Source organism: Peromyscus maniculatus, chromosome 14 (genome assembly GCF_049852395.1).
Source record: "Peromyscus maniculatus bairdii isolate BWxNUB_F1_BW_parent chromosome 14, HU_Pman_BW_mat_3.1, whole genome shotgun sequence".
NCBI classification, from domain to species: domain Eukaryota; kingdom Metazoa; phylum Chordata; class Mammalia; order Rodentia; family Cricetidae; genus Peromyscus; species Peromyscus maniculatus.
The window spans coordinates 73,828,425-73,847,104 of record NC_134865.1 but is presented as its reverse complement, the minus strand read 5'-3'; the positions used below and the strand labels follow the sequence as shown (position 1 = coordinate 73,847,104).

The 18,680-nt window shown below is 47.9% G+C and overlaps 1 protein-coding gene across 5 annotated transcripts in view; it reads left to right on the top strand.

Moving 5' to 3' along the window:
• Window positions 1–18,680, top strand: part of Lgmn (legumain) — a 45,259-nt gene that overhangs the window by 26,004 nt on the left and 575 nt on the right. For all 5 annotated transcript variants that reach the window (XM_076551284.1, XM_042261077.2, XM_042261079.2 and 2 more), the window contains 11 exons: window positions 7,101–7,198; window positions 7,911–7,992; window positions 9,460–9,545; window positions 10,182–10,257; window positions 11,090–11,152; window positions 11,831–11,897; window positions 12,990–13,108; window positions 13,199–13,288; window positions 14,893–15,093; window positions 17,428–17,598; window positions 18,406–18,473. In XM_076551284.1, the coding sequence (XP_076407399.1) occupies window positions 7,101–7,198; window positions 7,911–7,992; window positions 9,460–9,545; window positions 10,182–10,257; window positions 11,090–11,152; window positions 11,831–11,897; window positions 12,990–13,108; window positions 13,199–13,288; window positions 14,893–15,093; window positions 17,428–17,598; window positions 18,406–18,473 (1,121 nt within the window). The remainder of the gene's footprint in view (window positions 1–7,100; window positions 7,199–7,910; window positions 7,993–9,459; window positions 9,546–10,181; window positions 10,258–11,089; window positions 11,153–11,830; window positions 11,898–12,989; window positions 13,109–13,198; window positions 13,289–14,892; window positions 15,094–17,427; window positions 17,599–18,405; window positions 18,474–18,680) is intronic.

Sequence of the window (18,680 nt, the reverse complement as noted above, 5' to 3'; positions counted from 1 at the left end):
GCCAGCAGCTCATAGCTTCCTGTTAACTCCAGCTCTAGGGGATCTGATGCCCTCTTCTGTACTCCTTGGGAAACTGCACATACATGTACATACAAACATACAGGCATATACATATACAAATAAAAATAAAAATAGAGTAGCACCTGTCCTAGATCAAGGCAACTCTTATCAAAGAAAGCATCTAATTGGGGGCTTGTGTACAGTTTCATTGGGTCTGTTCATTATTGTAGCAGTGAGCATGGTCTGGATGTAGCAGGCGGAGAGACACTGGCGTGAAGTAAGTAGGCTTTTGAAACCTCAAGCCCACACCAGTGACACTTTCTCCACCAAGGCCACACCTCCTAATCTTTCCAAGCAGTTCACCAACTGAGGACCAAGCATGAAAATATATGATGAGCCTAATGGGGGCCATTCAAACCACCACAGCACCTGAGGAGCAATACCCCAGCCTCCACATTCAAACACACACACACACACACACACACACACACACACACACACACACACATACACACACACACACACACACACACACACACACACACACAAACAAATGTATAAACACAGAAAATATATACAGGAAATTTGACATTTTATTTAAACCAGATGTCCAAATGAATATCAATTTACCATGTAGTTAATAAAAATTGTTGTTGAGATAGCCTACAGTCTTTAAAGAAGTTTTCATTAGATTTATTTATGTGTGTGTGTGAATGTGTGTATATGTGTATTCTATTGCACATGTGTGGAGGTCAGAGGACAACTTGCGGGTGTTGACTCTTTTTCTTTCTACCATGTGGGTCCTGGGGATCGAACTCAGGTTGTCAGATTTGGCACAAGCACCTTTATCAGTAGGGCCATCTTGATGGCCCCCATGTCCTTTTTTGATGCTAAGTCATTGAAGTCCAGTGTACACCAGGGTATCTGTTTAGACTGTCCATGGTGCAGGCGCTTGGCTCCTGAACAGTGGCTGGCTATTGGCGGGTTTTTCACAGAAGGTGCTGTGTCCCTGTGTCTGTCAGGGTGATTGTCTATATGTGTCAAAGGGGTTGGCTTAGGTGAAGTTCTGACTTATCTTGAATGGCCTTTGTGTGCTGACCAGAAAGGAAGTTTGGCCAGATTAAGATTTGTTATCATGACTGATTCCTTTGCCTTTGAGTGAAAAGATAAGTCAAGCGCAGACCACAGGCAGCAAGCTTGCTGGTTAATCAACCATCTTAGGAAAATACACTAGTTGAACATTACCTTCATGACCATTTTTTTTTTTTTTGGTTGTTTGTAGATATAGCTGGTGTCTACCTCATGGCTATCCTCCTGCTTTATTGAATTTTTTTCAAAACAGGGTCTCATGCTATTATCCAAGCTAGCCTTGAATTCAAAGCAATCTTCCTGCTTCAGCCTCCTGAGTACTGGGATTACAGTCAGAAGCTACCATGCTCAGCTGCTCCCAGAAACATTATTACTATTATTATTATTATTTAAATATTTATTATGTACACAGTATTCTGCCTACATGCCAGAAGAGGGCACCAGATCTCATTACACATGGTTGAGAGCCACCATGTGGTTGCTGGGAATTGAACTCAGGACCTCTGAGTAGCCAGTGCTCTTAACTACTGAGCCATCTCTCCAGCCTCTATTATTTTACCAGGAAAACCTGGGAGAACTGATGGTTTTCCTGGTAAAATATGAAATATCAGATAGGTCAGGAAGTAGCTGCAGACATTAGTCTTTGTCTCCACCTAGGAAAGGATGGTGGAGCTGAGGCTGCATGGGTGCTGCATGGGTGCTTCAGATGTGAGTCTTTGTCTCCACCTAGGAAAGGATGGTGGAGCTGAGGCTGCGTGGGTGCCTCTGTTCCCAGTGGACCTCCAGCACTGGAGGTTAAATCATTTAAGAACTCTCCCTTGATCCCATGAAGGTTTTAACTGGATGTATTTATAGAGGCTTGAGGTTCCCCCACATCCACAGGAGGTCCAGTCCCCAGCTCTTTTTTTGGTTTCAAACCATTTACCACATCCTTGCCAATGGCTCTGATATGCACTGTGGTGGTCATTTCTGCTTTGTTTTTTCTGGACCAAACTGGATTTCTGTTTTCCATACAGGAATGAGAGCAGAGGGGGCTGGTCTTGGAGACACTGGTGGGTCACTCTGTTTAGGACAGATAGGCCTCTGGAAGCCCAGGGTTAGAGAAGAAGATCCGGGTGAGGGCTCGGAGCAGGAGGGGACAGAAGAGTGAGGCAGGCAGCCTGCAGAATGGGGAATCCTCCATGTCACAGAGGGCCACACAGCATCTAAGGAAGGTGGTCAGGACTGGGAGGAGGGTCTGGCATGTGGGAGCTGAAGCCTGGAATGAGGCGAAAGGTCATGGCTGGAAGTCATTCAGGAGCTGGACTTGCAGCAAATGGCTCGTCTTCCTTTTGGGACATTCATGAGTCTAGACAGTGAGTCAGGAGCAGTTCATGGGGATGACAATGTGGGGATAGGATACTACCTGCCCGTTACAACAGCACCCACTTTCTGGAAGGAGAATGCCACCCTTACTGGGTGTCAGTCCAGTGCTAAGCACTAGGCATGTATCTTATTTATCCTCAGACAGCTCAAGAGAATGAGTCTTATTTCAGATCCGTTCTAAGACTGGCAAACTGAGACACAGAATGGTTAGGCAACTTGTAAAAGGTCACACAGCCAGGGAGAAGTACAAATGGGATCTGAACCAGGCAGCATGAATCCACAGTCTGCATTCATCACTTCCCTCTACTTCCACGGCACAGGTATCTTTAAATTATCCAGATCTGTTTTAAAATGGTTCCTTTCTCTCTTATTAAAAATTAACATGTGTTTAAAGTTAGCACAGGAAACTTAGAAAAATCAGATAAACCAAAGAGAATAGATCGCTGTGTTCATTAGCTTCCTGGTGTCTGGTGTAACATTCTAAACTGTCCTCCCCATAGCATCGCCCGAGGCACTTAGATAGAATTGACTTGAGCTGGCTCACGGTTCCATTTGACTTCTTTTACTTGGGAGCCCATGGTTTGCCAGGGGGTGTGGTGGTTGGGTGATAGAGGATGGTGGAGAGGCTCGCTGGCCTCACGTTGACAAAGCTGGTTCTTGTAGGAACTCCCAAGTACCGGATATATATGGGTCAGGGTGTAGCTATAGTTGGTCGTGTGTGTGTGTGTGTGTGTGTGTGTGTGTGTGTGTGTGTGTGTGTGTGTGTGTGTGTATGTGTGTGTGTGTGTGTGTGTGTGTGTGTGTGTGTGTGTGTGTGTGTGACAGTTAGGAGAATGGGGGAAAGGGAGGGAAGGGCAAGGAGCTTCTGTGGAAGGAGCTATGGGAGAGCTGAGTGTTCCATGTGAACTGTGGCAACACAAAACCACAGTGAGGGAATAGCCAGTCTGTCTGCCAGGTACCAGAACCTCTTCAGTGTTTTAAGTGGCAAATGCGGAGAGCTCTAGGCTGGCCACTTAAACTCAGGCCCATTTGACTAAAATCTATTCCGATTTTGATTTGAGGTCCTGTCTCCAGATAAACGCTCCTCGTTATAAAACGGTTACAGCAGCTCCCGGTGTCCCCTCCAAACAAAAACTGTAGAGGAAAAGGAGGCCGCCTGTGTCAGTTACCGCTCACGCTCGCTCTCAAGGGTGGGCCTCTTCCTGGGAGTCGGTTTGGGAACTTTGCCCTCTCTGGCCGGCAACAGTTGCAATCACATATCACATGCTTATGTTCACGTCAGCTTCTGGAGAAGGAAAGGGAGTTTCTAGGTCTGACTCAGAGTTCCTGAGGTGATGCAAGAATGGCGCATAGTCAAGACTGGAATAGGGATGGTGGGGAGAGTGGGAGTGAGTGAACAGCGAGCTGTGTTAGAAGGACAAACTTACAAAGCCACATTGTCTTCAGGTAACGAAAATTGGATGGAGACTGTCGTGGTAGCGCACGCCTTTGATCTCAGTGCTCGGGAGGCAGTGGAAGGTGGATCTCTATAAGTTTGAGGCTAGCCTGGTCTACATAGTGATTTCCTGGCTAGCTGGGGTTACATAGTGAGACTCTGTAATAAAGATTTTTTTTTCCTTGGACACAGGGTCTCTCTACATAGCCCCGGCTGTCTGGAACTCACTATGTAGACTAGGATGGTCTTAAACTCACAGAAATCCACTCGCCTCTGCCTCCCGGCACTGGGATTAAAGGTGTGTGCCACCATGCCTGGCTAATACACATTTTCTGATAGAAAAGTTGGATTGTCTCCTACATAAGTACTAACAGGGGTGGGGCACCCCAAACCCTGTGAACCTGCTTAGCCGCTCCCCCATAACCATACTCAGTGTAATACCACGACTGTCTGGCTCAGGACCAGTCAGCAGACTCTTCCAGAAAGGGCCAGGCAGTAAATATTTGAGTGTTTGGCGTGCAGAGAGGCAGAATGGAGGCTGGCGGGGACAGGAGCCAGGCAGCGGAAGTTGGGGAGGGGAAGCATCAGGGTGCCGGCAGCAGCAGACAGTGCGAGCCATACAGTCTGTCCTTTAGACAAACTGCTCACTTAGGCTGATGTCTCTGAAGCTTGTCTTCATTGGTGCAAGGTCAGCTGCTAATGCGTGAAGCCAAACATCCTTTGAAGAGGGCATGCAGGAGAGGGTTGGGGAGGGGGTGCTGGGTAGGGCTGGCATGAGGCTGCTGAGCCCAACAGTGATGAAGATGGAAGTGTTTGGGGTAGCTGGACTTGCTGTTCCCTACTTACCCTGCTGTATAATGGGAACAAATGACATCAGCTCGCTTTAAACCTCAGCCTCTTCCTCTGGACTTGGTGAAAGGCCGGTTGGGCACTACAGCACCCCAGCTCAGCACCTCCCCACCATTGCACTTGGATGCAAGATGCCTGGGAGGCAGGATGCTGGGGAAACAGGATGTGGGCCAGGAGGGGAGGAGCTGTATGCACCTGTCAGGCAAGCATGCCTGGCCAGAGAGCCTTTCCCGATGACTAAATACAGCACACACCAGCTGTATTTAGCCTTCGCTCCAAGCGCTCTGTCTTACTGTGCTTACGGCTGGTGGTGATGGCTGATGCCCACTGTATATGTGACATTGTGAGAGGCTTCAGTATCAGGACGTCATGGGATTCCTCTGTGAGCCTGGCCTCTTCCCGGTGTCAGCTTTGAAGTCTGCTGAGTCACAACAATCTCTGCTCACCACAGAGGCTGTGCCCTGTATTGAGGTCATGCTCAGCCCGGCGTCATCTCCTTTGGCTTTTCTGAGGGGAAGACACCAGTTGTTCATTAACCTCTTCATCTCCGCGCAGAACCCTTTGAATTTACTAAGGTAGAGGCAGCTGAGTACTTCAGAGGACCCTGCATATGTCCCCAACTTCCCTTGGAAGCCACTGAATGGGGGTGGGGGTGGGGCATGGAGCAAGATACCTGGGTTTAGACCCTGATCTCATCCCACTTATAAAATGGAGTGAGCACCTGCCTGTCAGGGTGGGCCTGAGGGACTGAGGCATCCCTGGAATGCATCAACACAGGACTCATCATCCCTGTGCCTCTTAAAAAGCCTCTGCCTTGACCAAGGCGTTATTTCTGTGCCATCCCATCCATTTCAGGCTCGCAACTCTGGGTTATTTTAGTAATTTGTATATCTCTGTGTATATCCACCATTGCCCAGCTAAGGACAGACTCATAAGATCGATTGCTTAGACATGATAGCTGCTTTAGTTTGTGTGAACACTGAACAGAATCTCCAAATGAGGCGAATCTCAGATCCTATATGACTGTATATGTGATGATTGATGACTTGTTTTGTTTCTGTCTAGATTTTTAGCCCCTTGCTTTCTCTTGGGGCTTCTGTAAATTTAATGATTTCGCTGCTGCTCTTGCATGAAGAACCATCAGGATCTGTAGTCAACATGATTGGCTTCTTTCTCCATGCACCTAGTGTGATGAGTGGGTCACCTCCTCTCCCCCAGCTGTAAGAGGGGGGTCATGACCTTTATCACCTGAAGACTGAGGACTAATGAGATAGGGGCCTGAAGTCAGTCCAGGGCAAACTGAAGGTGGACGTTCTTGGCCTCACACTTAGCTGTCCACTTGTCTGGCAGCTCCTGAGTGCTGGACCCACGCTTCCCATACAGTCACAGCAGATGGATGGGCATCCGGAGGCATCTGGAGGCAGAAACCTGGCATTGTGGATGCTTTATTTTCTTTGTTACCTCATGTGCTGCGTGCAGTGACTGTATATATGGAAGTGTCTGCCTGAGGGTGTCGAGGCTGGCCACACGCACCTCGCTGTGTTTACTTAGGTTTCTGTTCTGGGACGACATTGTTAGTGGGAAGTTATGCAACGTGTTTCCTTCCTGGCCTCAATTGTTCTGCACAGAGTGCAGTGTGCATCATCTGAAGCAAGGAATTCCAACAGGGATGGTTTCTGTTCCTCTTGATGGCCTTCTTTTGTTTCAAATTATGAAACTAGTCATTTTTTTTAAAGACGATAGATTTTTTGTTGCCTAGAATGACTTCAAACTCACTGTGTAGCTAAGGATGACCTGGAACTTCTGGCCTGCCTTTACCTCCCCAAAACAAATGCAAGTGTGCCCCACCATACCCAGTTTGTGTGGTGGTGTGCTTGAACTTAGAACTTTTGGCATGCTAGGCAAGCACTCTACCGACTGAGTTACATTCCTAACTATCATCATCATCATCATCATCATCATCATCATCATCATCATCATCCTGTGGTCTAAAATATGAACACAAGGTGCTTAGTACTTTCAAGGGCCCTTATTAACCTGTAGATGTGACAGTGTGTGACTATGTGTATGTACACCTGTCCCTGTGTATTTATGCACGTCTGTGCCTGTATATTTACACACCTGTGTCTGTGTGTTTACACACATGTGCTTGATAGTACTACCTTGCTATCAGGTAAGTATGTAGATAATAAGAGTGGGATCTTGTAAAATTGATGTTAAAAAAATAAAAATGAATGTTTTAAAAACTAATCATTTTGAACCTTGACCAGTAAGGAATGAGTCATAGCCTTCTGTAAGATTGTACCCCAAATGTGCCTCCTTCCCTGTGATATCTAAAAGCCGAGGGAATCCTGTCTTCCAGGCAGACGCATGCCATGCCTACCAGATCATTCACCGGAACGGGATTCCTGATGAGCAGATCATAGTGATGATGTATGACGACATTGCCAACTCTGAAGAGTAAGTGGGGAGCTTTAAACTTGGCCACGAAACAGAATTTAAAAACACTGTCAGGCTTCTGGGGCTCCTTAGGTCAGTGGACCGGTGTGGGAATGGGAGTGGCCCCAGGAAAAAAGCCACAGGAATGTTGTATGTTAGGGTGCCCTGTGGGGTGGCAGGAAACAGGAGATGAGCAGAAGGAGGTACTCTGAGAGGGTTGAGACCCTGCACCCTGAAGTTGGGAGCCTGTTCTTAATCTCTGAGCCGGGGCACCTGCCTGTAGAAGGTTCTAGTTTGTGCAGGACCTCCTACCATGCTCCTTTCTGGTGTGTGTTTAGTATTCCATGTGGTTCTCTTGCACACTTGCCCAGGTTTTTCTGGAACTGAGAAAAGGCTGAGAGCGCTCTGAGCTTAGCAATTTCTGAGTTCTGGCAGAGTCCCTCCTGATTGTGGCACCTGAGCCTGGGTGTTCAGTTTTGCTTTGTGTCCTGTTTGTTTGGTTTTTCTAGACATGATTTCTCTGTTAGCCCTGGCTGTCCTAGAACTTGCTCTGTAGACCAGGCTGGCCTCTGCCTCCTGAGTGCTGAGATTAAAGATGTGTGCACGCACCACCACCGCCCGGCTTGTCCTTGTTTATTGAGAGCAGTGTTGTTTGCGTGATCTTGTCCCAAGATACTCTCTGTTTGGAAGGGAGACACATTTTGTGTTGCAACCATGTCCTTGAATTTTTCAGCAACCCTACTCCAGGCATTGTGATCAACCGGCCCAATGGCACAGATGTGTATAAAGGAGTCCTGAAGGATTACACTGGAGAGGTGAGCGCATCCTCATCTGCAGCCCAGTGGCTTTGGGCCTTAGTTTATTCATAGCTCTCCCTCCCTTATTTGTGCTTGAGAATTGAATGGGGAAGAGATTTTCTTGGGGGAAATGGTGCTGGGCCTGTAACCGGGGTTCATATAATCTAGTCAAGTGTTCTACCACAGAGCCATATCCTCAGCCTTAGTTGTTTGTTTGGATTTTTGAGATATGGGGTCTTTTTTTTTTTTCTGTTCAAACTAGCCTTGAACTCTTAGACCCATGCGATCTTCCTGCCTCCCCCACCCCCACCCAGTAATGGGGACCATAGGCACGTGCTACTGTATCTAGTTTAATCAGAGTTTTGGAGGCCAACAGAGAAAAGGAAAAAAAGGGCAAGTGTTCAAAAAAGGTTACAGTCAGTCTATTGCTATTTAGACTCTAGCCTTTGCATGTATCAAGCATGTTAACGTATTTCCTTCAGTGATAACCTGAATTTCGTGAGGTGTTAATTTAATCGGGTTAAAGATTATCTGTGCTCATTTATAGAAATCCATCTCCTCAGCCCACTCCTAGCACAAAATATGGCAGGATTTTCCTGAAGATAATTTTTGTGGGGGGTGGGGTGGAAGGGGGGTTCTAGACAGCATTTCTTTCTCTGTGTGGCTCTGGCTGTCCTGGAACTCTCTCTGTAAACCAGACCGCCCTCAAACTCACAGAGACCTTCCTATTTAAATTCCTATTAGTAATTTTCTAATACATTCCTCCCCAAATGGTTAATTTCCTCCCAGTTTATTGATACTGTATAAACTGGCATTTATGGTCTTTATACGTTTTTTCCTTAACTTTCTAAGGATGTCTTAGGAGGCAAAGAAACATGGACCCAAAGCTTAGCATTTCTTTGTTTTGTTTTACTCTATGGTAACTTAAATTCAAAGGGAATGCAATATAGTTGATCCCATCTTAAGAGAGAATTTCTTTCTCTATAGGGATAGGTTTAAATCCTGGTGGTAGAATTGGGGATGATGTGGGCTTTTTTTTTTTTTTTTTTCCCTTTCTATTTTTTGCGTTGGTTTTGATCCCTGAGGGTCCTTGGACATCTAGTTAGTATCCTTGGGACTCAGGCTCTGAGGTGGCAAGCTGGAGGCAAACCAAGGCCCTAACCGTTCACTTCCTCTCTTTTGCCCTCTCTTTGAGTATTTTTTTCCTGTGCTGGCAGAATCTTTTTGTTGGGGGGAGGGGGTCCCCCACTTCATAGTTGTTGAGAAGGAATGAAAGGCTTGCTGAGTAGCCGCCGGCCTCAAACAAGGTGGCATTTCCACAGTTCATAGGCCCTGGGGCCCCGGGAATTGATGTCATCCTGGCTTGGTGTCGGGGTATTTGCTATTGAGCTTGAAGCTGGGTGCCCTGGGTCTGTCGTCACAGACTCTATAAAATGTTCTTGGAAGTAACAGCCGCATTTGGCTCTGACTCCCAATTCCTTGTAGGATGTGACTCCAGAGAACTTCCTGGCCGTGCTGAGAGGCGATGCAGAGGCTGTGAAGGGCAAAGGTTCTGGAAAAGTCCTGAGGAGGTACCGTCGGTTTCGTGGACTCTTAGAGCTGCAACCTTACACAGAGGATCTAGAGAGGACAGCTTTGTCCTGACCCAGGATAGGTCACACAGGGCTGATATGTGGTTTGTCTGTTTCTGTGCCACATACAGACCCCTGTCATCAGGGTCCCTTATGATTTTTTTCCCCTTCATGACTTCATGCATGTACCATTAAGTGACAATCCTAGCACACACCCCCCCCCCCATTGCCTGCCCCTCCCTAGCACACCCTCCCATTTATTTTTTGATACAGGCTGTCATTAAATTGTCCAGGCTGCTCTTGAACTTGTAGTCTGACTCATCCTCTAGAATTAGCATGTGCCTGCATCCATGCATGCATGTGTATTTTCCCCTTTCTGCATTTTTGAGACAGGGTCTCACTATGTAGTCGTGGCTGATTTGGAACTCCCTGTATAGATAGACCAGGCTGGCCTCCAGCTCAGAGATCAGTCTGTCTCTAGCCTCTTTAGTGCTGGTATTAAAGGCACGTGATACCACGCCCTGCTCAAACGCCTTAACTTTTTGATGAAGGCAGCTTTTCAGAGACGTGGACATGGAAACAGGAACGGGAAGCTGTGGCTCCTTTGGCTCACGCTCTTCTGTCCTCTCTTGGCAGTGGTCCCCGGGATCATGTGTTTGTTTACTTCACTGATCACGGAGCAACTGGACTCCTGGTGTTCCCTAGTGCGGATGTGAGTTCTGCTTACCATTTTGACCGTCAGTTTTTGTTGTCATTGTTATTTGACACTGGGGATTGGTTGATTGAATGCAGGGCCTTGTGTTTGTTAGCCAAGGGCTGTACCTCTAAGTATGCTCCTAGTAATTTTTCTTAACATTAAAAATGGATTTTTACATTTATTATTTATTTATTTATTTATTGTTTGTTTATTTACTTATTTATTTATTTATTTACTTTATGTGCATGTGTGCCATGTCATCCATGTGGAGGTCTAAGGACCATTTTTGGGAGTCAGTTCTCGGTTTTTTTTTTTTTTTTTTCCATCCTGCAGGTTCTGGGGATTGAACTCAGGTCCTCAGGCCTGGCAGCAAGTCCTTTAACTGGCTAAGCCATCTCATGGCCCCCTTCTTAACTCTTTAAAGATAAATGAAAAGCATAGTTTTATTTATCTTTAAATTTTAAAGGAAAATAGAAAAGAAGGCCTGTGTGTTGAGATTAAACCTATGACATGTTTTCTGAACGGCGGTATCAGCGCTGTGGTAGGGAGTGGGGGACAAATGTCGCAGCTGGAAGGCTGTATTTTCTAGCTGTTTCTCTCCATGCCACAGTATCAGTCAGGGCTGAGTACATTGCAGATACGGTACAAGAAAGTCTCCGAATGCCGAGGACGCTATGCACGGAGAAGCGTCTTCTCTTGTCTCTCATGTGCAATGGAATGGCCCGAGATGGCGTTCTAGATTTTACTGCTCACCGTGGTTTCTTTTACTGATTGGGAAAAGGACTTTATAAGGTGTTGGTGGCGTCTCTGGGCTCCTGGTCTGAATGTCCACCTTCTTACCTTTTAGCTTCATGTCAAGGACCTGAACAAGACTATTCGCTATATGTATGAACACAAAATGTACCAGAAGGTAACTTTAGTTCCTGAGTGCCTTGGGGAGGGAGGAGCCCGGGGGAGGCACAGGAACAAAGTCCACACCGGCACACCTGGTCCTTGGACAGGTTGCTGGGCTCTGGATAGGGTTTCACCTGGTCAGCTTTAACCAGTGGAGCGCCAGGGTTCACTGTACCTCTTCGAGAGCTTGTTACCACACAGTGTGGGCCCCGCCCCCAGCTTGGACCTAGCAGGTATGGGCAGGGGCTGTGAATTAGCTGCTGCAGATACAGGGCCCACATATGAGGACTGCTGGGGAAGAACACCACTATCTTATTCTCTGTCCACTTTGTCCCTTTCCTCTGCATCCTCTGTAGAAGCTATAGAGGGCGGGGTACACATGAGATTAATACAGAAAGATGGCCGCTTGTGGCCTGGCTCCAAGGAGCTGCTACTGTCAGGTACCAGAACCGATGTCTTCAGCCTTGTAAGCTCCAGTCTTCCCTGTGTTCTGCTGACTCAAATCACCTTATTCCATTAGGGAAGAAATGTGATTACTTTTTGTCAAATGGCTTCTGTAGCCTTTGGTAATAGCTTCTGTCCAGCAATAGTGACTCCCCAAATCCAGAGCAAAGGACAGTGGGCAGGGGTGGAAAGAGTGACAGCCCAGTGGCCGGCACTGCCTACGGGAGCTCACCTGTCTTGATGTCTTCAGATGGTGTTCTACATTGAAGCATGCGAGTCTGGCTCCATGATGAACCACCTCCCCGATGACATCAATGGTAGGTGTTGAACAGGCTGAGGGTGGTTGTCCTTGGGTACTGCCCATTTGAGACCACGTGTTCCAGTGTGCAAGGCCACTGAGGGAGGGCAGATGGAGGACATGGTTGTGACCAGATCTGGCTCGTTCTGCTCCACAAGTATTGGTAGGGAATAAAGATTCTGTGGGGGACTGGATACCCAGCTTAGTAGTCAGGAGTTCTGGCTGCTCTTGTAGAAGATCTGGGTTTGAGTCCATCTAGAATTCCAGTTTCAGGGGAACTGATGCCCTCTTCTGGCCTCCTAGGATTCAAGGTACATGAATAGACGCTCACACTCACAAAATAAAATAAAGAAATGATAAAAACAACAACAAATCCCCCAAAACAATAGTATCAAGAAGGGTCTCTAGGCAAGCTTTACAAACTTGACCAGCTCTGTTCCTTTGCTGTGTGTTGGTCACTCAGTGTCCCTGATCTCAGGCAGGTAGGTGACTTGGTCCTTGAATGTGGGGATAATGACTGCCTGCATGTTAAGAGTTACATCTTAAATGCAGATACTTTAAAGGTCCTACCCAGCTAAGTGGTTTCTATGAGGCAGAATTCCTATAGTCCAGGCTGATGTTAGACTTGCTATGTAACTGAGGATGACTTTGAACTCCTGATTTTCCCTCTACCTCCCAAGTGCTGGGATTACAGGCATGCACTACCATACTTGACTTTTTTGTTTGTTTAGTTTAATTGTTTTTTGCTCAGCAAGCATTTTGCTGTATTCCCAGTCCCCACCCATTTCAGTGTTTTCTAAATAACTGTCAACCTTCCCTAGAAACCTAATTGGGCCCATATTCTTCTCGTTTCCCAATTGGTTAAAATCTGTCAGCCATCTTCCCCTAAGTTGTGTTCTAAGTACACAAGATTTTGCTCATAGCTGCAGCAAGAGTCCCTCACTTGGCCATCTTCTGTCCCCGTTTGAAAGGATTTATTGCTCTGAAGAGCCAGGGCCATGCTCTCCCAGTGCTGAATGCAGCTTTGTGTCACCAAAGGAGGGACTCCAGTTTTAAGGGTAGTCCAAGGCTAGGAGTAAAACATGGCTCACATACCTTCAATCCATTGTAGTTTACGCAACTACCGCCGCCAACCCCAAGGAGTCATCTTATGCCTGCTACTATGATGAGGAGAGAGGCACATACCTGGGTGACTGGTACAGTGTCAACTGGATGGAAGACTCCGACGTGGTAAGGCCCTTCGTGAGGACCGGTCAGCCCACTACGGTGTAGCCCTCAGGCTTTGGTCCTTGAAGGACTTCCGTGTCTTTCTTCTCGCAGGAGGATCTGACCAAAGAGACGCTCCACAAGCAGTATCACCTGGTGAAGTCCCACACCAACACCAGCCACGTCATGCAGTACGGGAACAAAGTGAGTGGGGCCTTGGCTTTCTTGCTCCCTAGTCCTGGAGCCCCAAGCAGACTCATTCAGAACTGTCTCTTGATAAAGAGAAACCAGGTGTGGAATTGTCTCAGCGTGGCTCTGCCTCACGTGGCCACTCTGTCCTGCGGTCTCAGGCTCAGGGACCAGACCTGCTGGGTTTGCACTTACAGACCTGGGCATTAGGGTGAGCTCTTTGAGTCTGTGTTCAGAGCCCTTGCTTGCAGGGTAGCCAGGTACACCTGGGAAGCACTGAGCTAGGACCTGTCATGTGGCAAGAGGCTGAAAGAAAGCCCACATTCTGTTTCCTGACTGTCCCACTGAACTCCACATTTTGCATTCTCCAAAAATCTGCCTCATGCCAAGCTGCGAGTCATTAGTTTTCCTCATTGGCTAGAAGTTGGAGACTGTTCACACACACATACCTCACTGCTAACTCTGTCCAGCAAGGACCAACAGGGTCAGATAGTAGTACTCAGGGGGCCAGAGTGCTCTCTGGCTGCAGAGGCTTGAGCTTTGGGTGGGAAGGCTTTGGATGTATAGCTCAGCTGAAACAAACTTAAAATGGAGCTTCCAGTATGCCATTCCCCAGGCTTCAGAGATCTGTTCTTAGATGCAAGCTCTGGCATTCTAGAAGAAAATTCATAGCAGAAAGCCCAGCTCGCTTTAACACATCCTGCAGAGCATGGCCTGAGAGGCTGTGAGTGAGCCTGTCAGCAGTGGGAGAGCCACAGCACACAAGAAGTGTGCCCAGGTTGCTTTGGCCTGGCCCGGCACTTGGATGAGTGTAGGAAGGAACAGGACATGGTGACAGTGACGCCAGGAATGCCCTGCCCCGCTACGTGGCTTTGTCTTCAGCTTCCCATTCTCAGTACAGGTGCTTAGCTTAGTCCATTCCTAGTCTGTCTGTCTGTGTCTCTGTCTCTTTGTGTGAGTGATAGATCTTTTGGAACTTGCTGTTTTTCCATTTGTAGTTCGGTTTTAGTTTTAGAATGAGTTTTGCATTAATGTTGCTCACTTTGAGAATGAGAAAGTCATTTCTTCCCCTGGGTTGAGTCTGTCTTGACCTGTGCGAGTAGACTCAGACTGCATTTGTATGCATTTTGTCAGCACCTGAGGCCCAGTGTCAGCCTGGCCCATGACTCTAGCTATGCCATTCTCTTGGGACCTAGACTTCAGCTCTAGCCTGGACAGATGCCTGGAACCTCCATGCTGCTGCTGGTCCCTGGGGGCAGGCAGGGGAGCAGGGGTGATGAGCACATCCAGGGTTGCTGAAATAAAACAAACTTTGCCCAACCGTGGATCTGCAGTTGGCTTTGCATGTGAAGGCGCTCTTCCTGCAAAGCACACTGGGTATTTCTGAAGTTCTTTGGTGGTAGATTTCAGCCACATGCATGTGTCATCTTGCCTGTCGAGTTGTCTCTGCCTGAGTTGGTCATGTGTTTTCAGGTGACTGGCGCCCTTTGGAGTTCTTAAAGCTAGGAGGGAACTATGACCTATGACCCTCTCACGGAGGGGCCGGGCCCCGGTATGCTTTGACACAGCTGCTTTTCTCACCGAACGGTTCGTGTTTGTTTGTGTTCTCCCCTCTCCAGTCGATCTCTACCATGAAAGTGATGCAGTTTCAGGGTATGAAGCACCAAGCCAGTTCCCCTATCTCTCTGCCTCCGGTCACACGCCTTGACCTCACCCCCAGCCCAGAGGTGCCCCTGGCCATCCTGAAAAGGAAGCTGATGAGCACCAATGACCTGCAGCAATCCCACAATCTCATGGGGCAGATCCAGCAGCTTATGGATGTAAGTAGTGACCAAAGGGACTCTTCCTTGAGACCAGGCCTGTCTAGACTGACGTGTGTGTGTGTGTGTGTGTGTGTGTGTGTGTGTGTGTGTGTGTGTGTGTGGCTCCTGGTATACACACAACCAGCGACCAGAACTTAGGGTGCGTCCTCCCCAGATATAGAAAGGAGTATGGCCTCTGTGCTCTTGGAAAGCCGAGCAGTAGTTATTTTGATTCTTGACTTTGACCCCTTCAGCAACAGGAAGGAAAGAACTGAGGTCTAGCTCCTCAGAATCTTGCTAAGATATTCTGGCTATGGGTGACCCCTTCCAGATGTTTCTCTCTAGTCACTGTTCAGTCTTTTTTTGGGGGGAGGGGTCGAGACAGGGTTTCTCTGTGTAGCTTTGGAGCCTCCTGTCCTGGAATTTGCTTTGTAGACCAGCTGACTTCGAACTCACAGAGAGATCCGCCTGCCCGCCTCTGCCTCTCGAGTGTTGGGATTAAAGGTGTGCGCCACCACTGCCTGGCTTTTTTTTTTTTTTTTAAATCCAATCTATAAAATCAGATTGTCTCATGGTCACAGCCTGACCTGAAACTATTGTCCCTCTGTCACAACTGTTGATGGAATTGGCAGGAGCATCTTTTTGATCAGAGCTGTGTACTCTCATTCCGGCCTGTCTGTTCCAATGAAGCCACCCTGTGTTCATGCTTGTCCCCAGTCAACGTGGCACACTGATGGACATGCGGAAAGATTTAAAAAAAAAAAAAATCCTTGTTTGTATTATTGTTTATTATTGTTTTTTTCCAAGTAGAATCTCATGTATCCTGGGCTGGCCATCTCCAGCTTGCTATATAGCAGAGGGTGACCTTCACCTTCTGACCCTCCTGCCTTCTGAGTGCTGGTGTTCCATCATCCCCAGCGTGTGTGGCTCTTAGGATTAGTACTCGAACCCAGGGTTTTTTGCATGCGGGCAAGCACTCTACCAGCTGAGCCACATTCCCAGCCCCTGGTGGCTTTTCTCTTTTAAACTTGTCCCCTCTGAAAATGACAACTTGAGTGGCCAGGATAGGTCAAACACAGTGGGAACAAATGTCCTTCTGCTTTCGAATCTTTGGCCTCTTGATGCCTTTTATTGATCCTAGGGAGGTTTTGTCCATGGGAGTTATTACGTTTGTTGTTACTGCATTAAGAGTTAAAATGATTCAGGCAATGTGTCAGCTGCCTTAAATCCTAGCACTTGAGAGGTGGGGGCAGGGAGGTCAGGAGTTCCTCAGCTACATACTGACTTAGAGGTTAGAGGTCAACGTGGGTTACATGAGACCCTGTCTCAAAACAAATAACAATGGCATGAAAGGGCATTCTGTCTTTGTCCTCTGGGTAGTCACAGACACTAAACCCGGGTTTCCTTGTGTTGGCTTGAGCAATTGTGTACAGTGCAGAATTTCTCTGGTGTCTGCTGTAAATCTGAAAACTACTTCTAAGCCTATACACTTACTGGAGTCAACAGTTTCTTGGTAACTGTTGCATTGTTACATTTTTATGTAAAATAAAGAATTAAAAAAGTCAAGATTTTAAAAAAAGACATTTAACTTATTCAGAAATAAGCATAAGAAACAACTGTTTTTTCAAAAAACAAAGCACGCTTTCTGTGTGTGCAGAACAGCATCACTTCACATTTACAAACTTTTCTGTGCCCAGTGTGAGAGAAGACAGCTGGACACTGTGCTGATGTTTACCCTGTGGCTCTGGGGTTTTGGCTGAAGCATAGGGAAGCCGTTACAGGAACCACAAAGCTCTCTAGGGACCCTGTATTTGGGTCCAGCGCACCGTGGGTGGTGAGTGTGAAGAATTCGGCCATAAAGGAAAGGTTTCATGTGTGGGCCCGAGACTTGGATGGAGAGGTCAGGTTCAGGTTCGGCGGAGTCTTTTATACAGTGCTCTTTTATCCTCTGGGAGAAACCCGGGGGCCTCTGTGCTTCCTATGTAACCAGCCATGGTTTCCTGAGCAGGCAAAGGTGCCCCCCCCCCCCCCCCCCAGCCCCGAGCACACAGCATCAAATGCGGAGACTAGCGGTGTGCTTCGGAGGCAGGTTTAAACCAGGCACAGGCTGCCCTCCCTCTGGGTGTCAGGTATCAGTTCTTCCATGGTGGAGGGAGGTCAAGAAGGCCAGGTCTTTCCAGCGTCCCAGAAGCCAAGCACACACTTTCCATCTCTCTTGAATGCATTTCTCGGCCTGTTTTAATCCTCTGTGGGTTGAAGGCTACGTCAGGAGCGATGTTTGTCTATGCCTCTTACTGTAGGGCCCAGAGAGAGTCCATCAAGCCGATTTGAAATGCTGTCTTTTCTTCCTAGGCCAGGCACGTCATTGAGAAGTCTGTGCACAAGATTGTCTCCCTGCTGGCAGGGTTTGGACTCTCTGCTGAGAGCCTCCTGTCGGAGAGAGCCATGCTCACTGCACATGATTGCTACCAGGAAGCTGTGACCCATTTCCGCACACACTGCTTCAACTGGCACTCCCCCACGGTGAGTCCAGGCAGGGTCCTCAGGCCTCCCTGGGGCTGAGAGCTGGAAGCTAAACTCAGGTGCATTGGCTTATAGAAGGTTCTGTCTGGGCCTTCGGAACATGGATGCCCAAGTTCGGGGTTATATGTGTTGGTCCCAGGGAGTCTACCAGAGTTGTGGCTAACAACTCCCAGTACTGTTGGCTTTGAAGCGTGCTTCCTTCTCTTGATGATATGGCCCTACCCGTCACCTGACCCTCACATCTGCCAGACATTGGCTTCTTCCTCTTCATGTCTCCTAACCATTCTCCAAGACCATGCACACCCTGGTCCATGGAGAGGGAAGAATGATGCTTCTGCCCATTGTAGAGGGTCAGTCAGCTAGCGGTCCCCTAAAAAGTCCTCTTACAAGGGAATGCTTGGATCCTGCTGGAGAAAGATGGGCAAACTGTGGCCTGTAGACCAAGCCCTGGCAGAGCCTGCTCTTGAGTCTTTGTCATCCAGTATGGCGTTTGGATGCCATCCTTCTCTCTGCTGGGTTCTCAAAATCAAAGGCAAGGTCCGCCACCATCCGGCCATCATCGAGTCCTACCCTCAGACCTGACAGTGCTTTTGCAGACCCATCAGCTTCCTGAGGTCGTGTGTGGCCCTTACCTATGTGCATCTCTCCCGCGAGAGTATGTAAATACCTGTAGATTGACAAATGATGGAAGATCCATGACCCAAACAGACCTAGAACCCCTGGCTGAAGTAAATGGCTTTGTGTCTGAATGCAGAAGCAGGCGAGCTGACTGAATGGCTCATGTGCGGGTTCTTTGTTCTCTTGCAGTACGAGTATGCCCTGAGGCATTTGTATGTGCTGGCCAACCTCTGTGAAAAGCCATATCCGATTGACAGGTAAACAGCACTTGGCACTGGGAAAGATGGGCATCATTCTCAATGCATCTGGGGGCATACCACTGGCGTAGGAAGACCTGGCCTAAGTAGACAACAGTGCCATGGCCCAATTTTGTTCTGGGGCCACTTGTCAGTGGAATCAGAGGGGCCGGCTTCGCAGTGGTGATGACCAGGGACTTTGTCCTAAGTGACTCCTGCCCAGGGTTG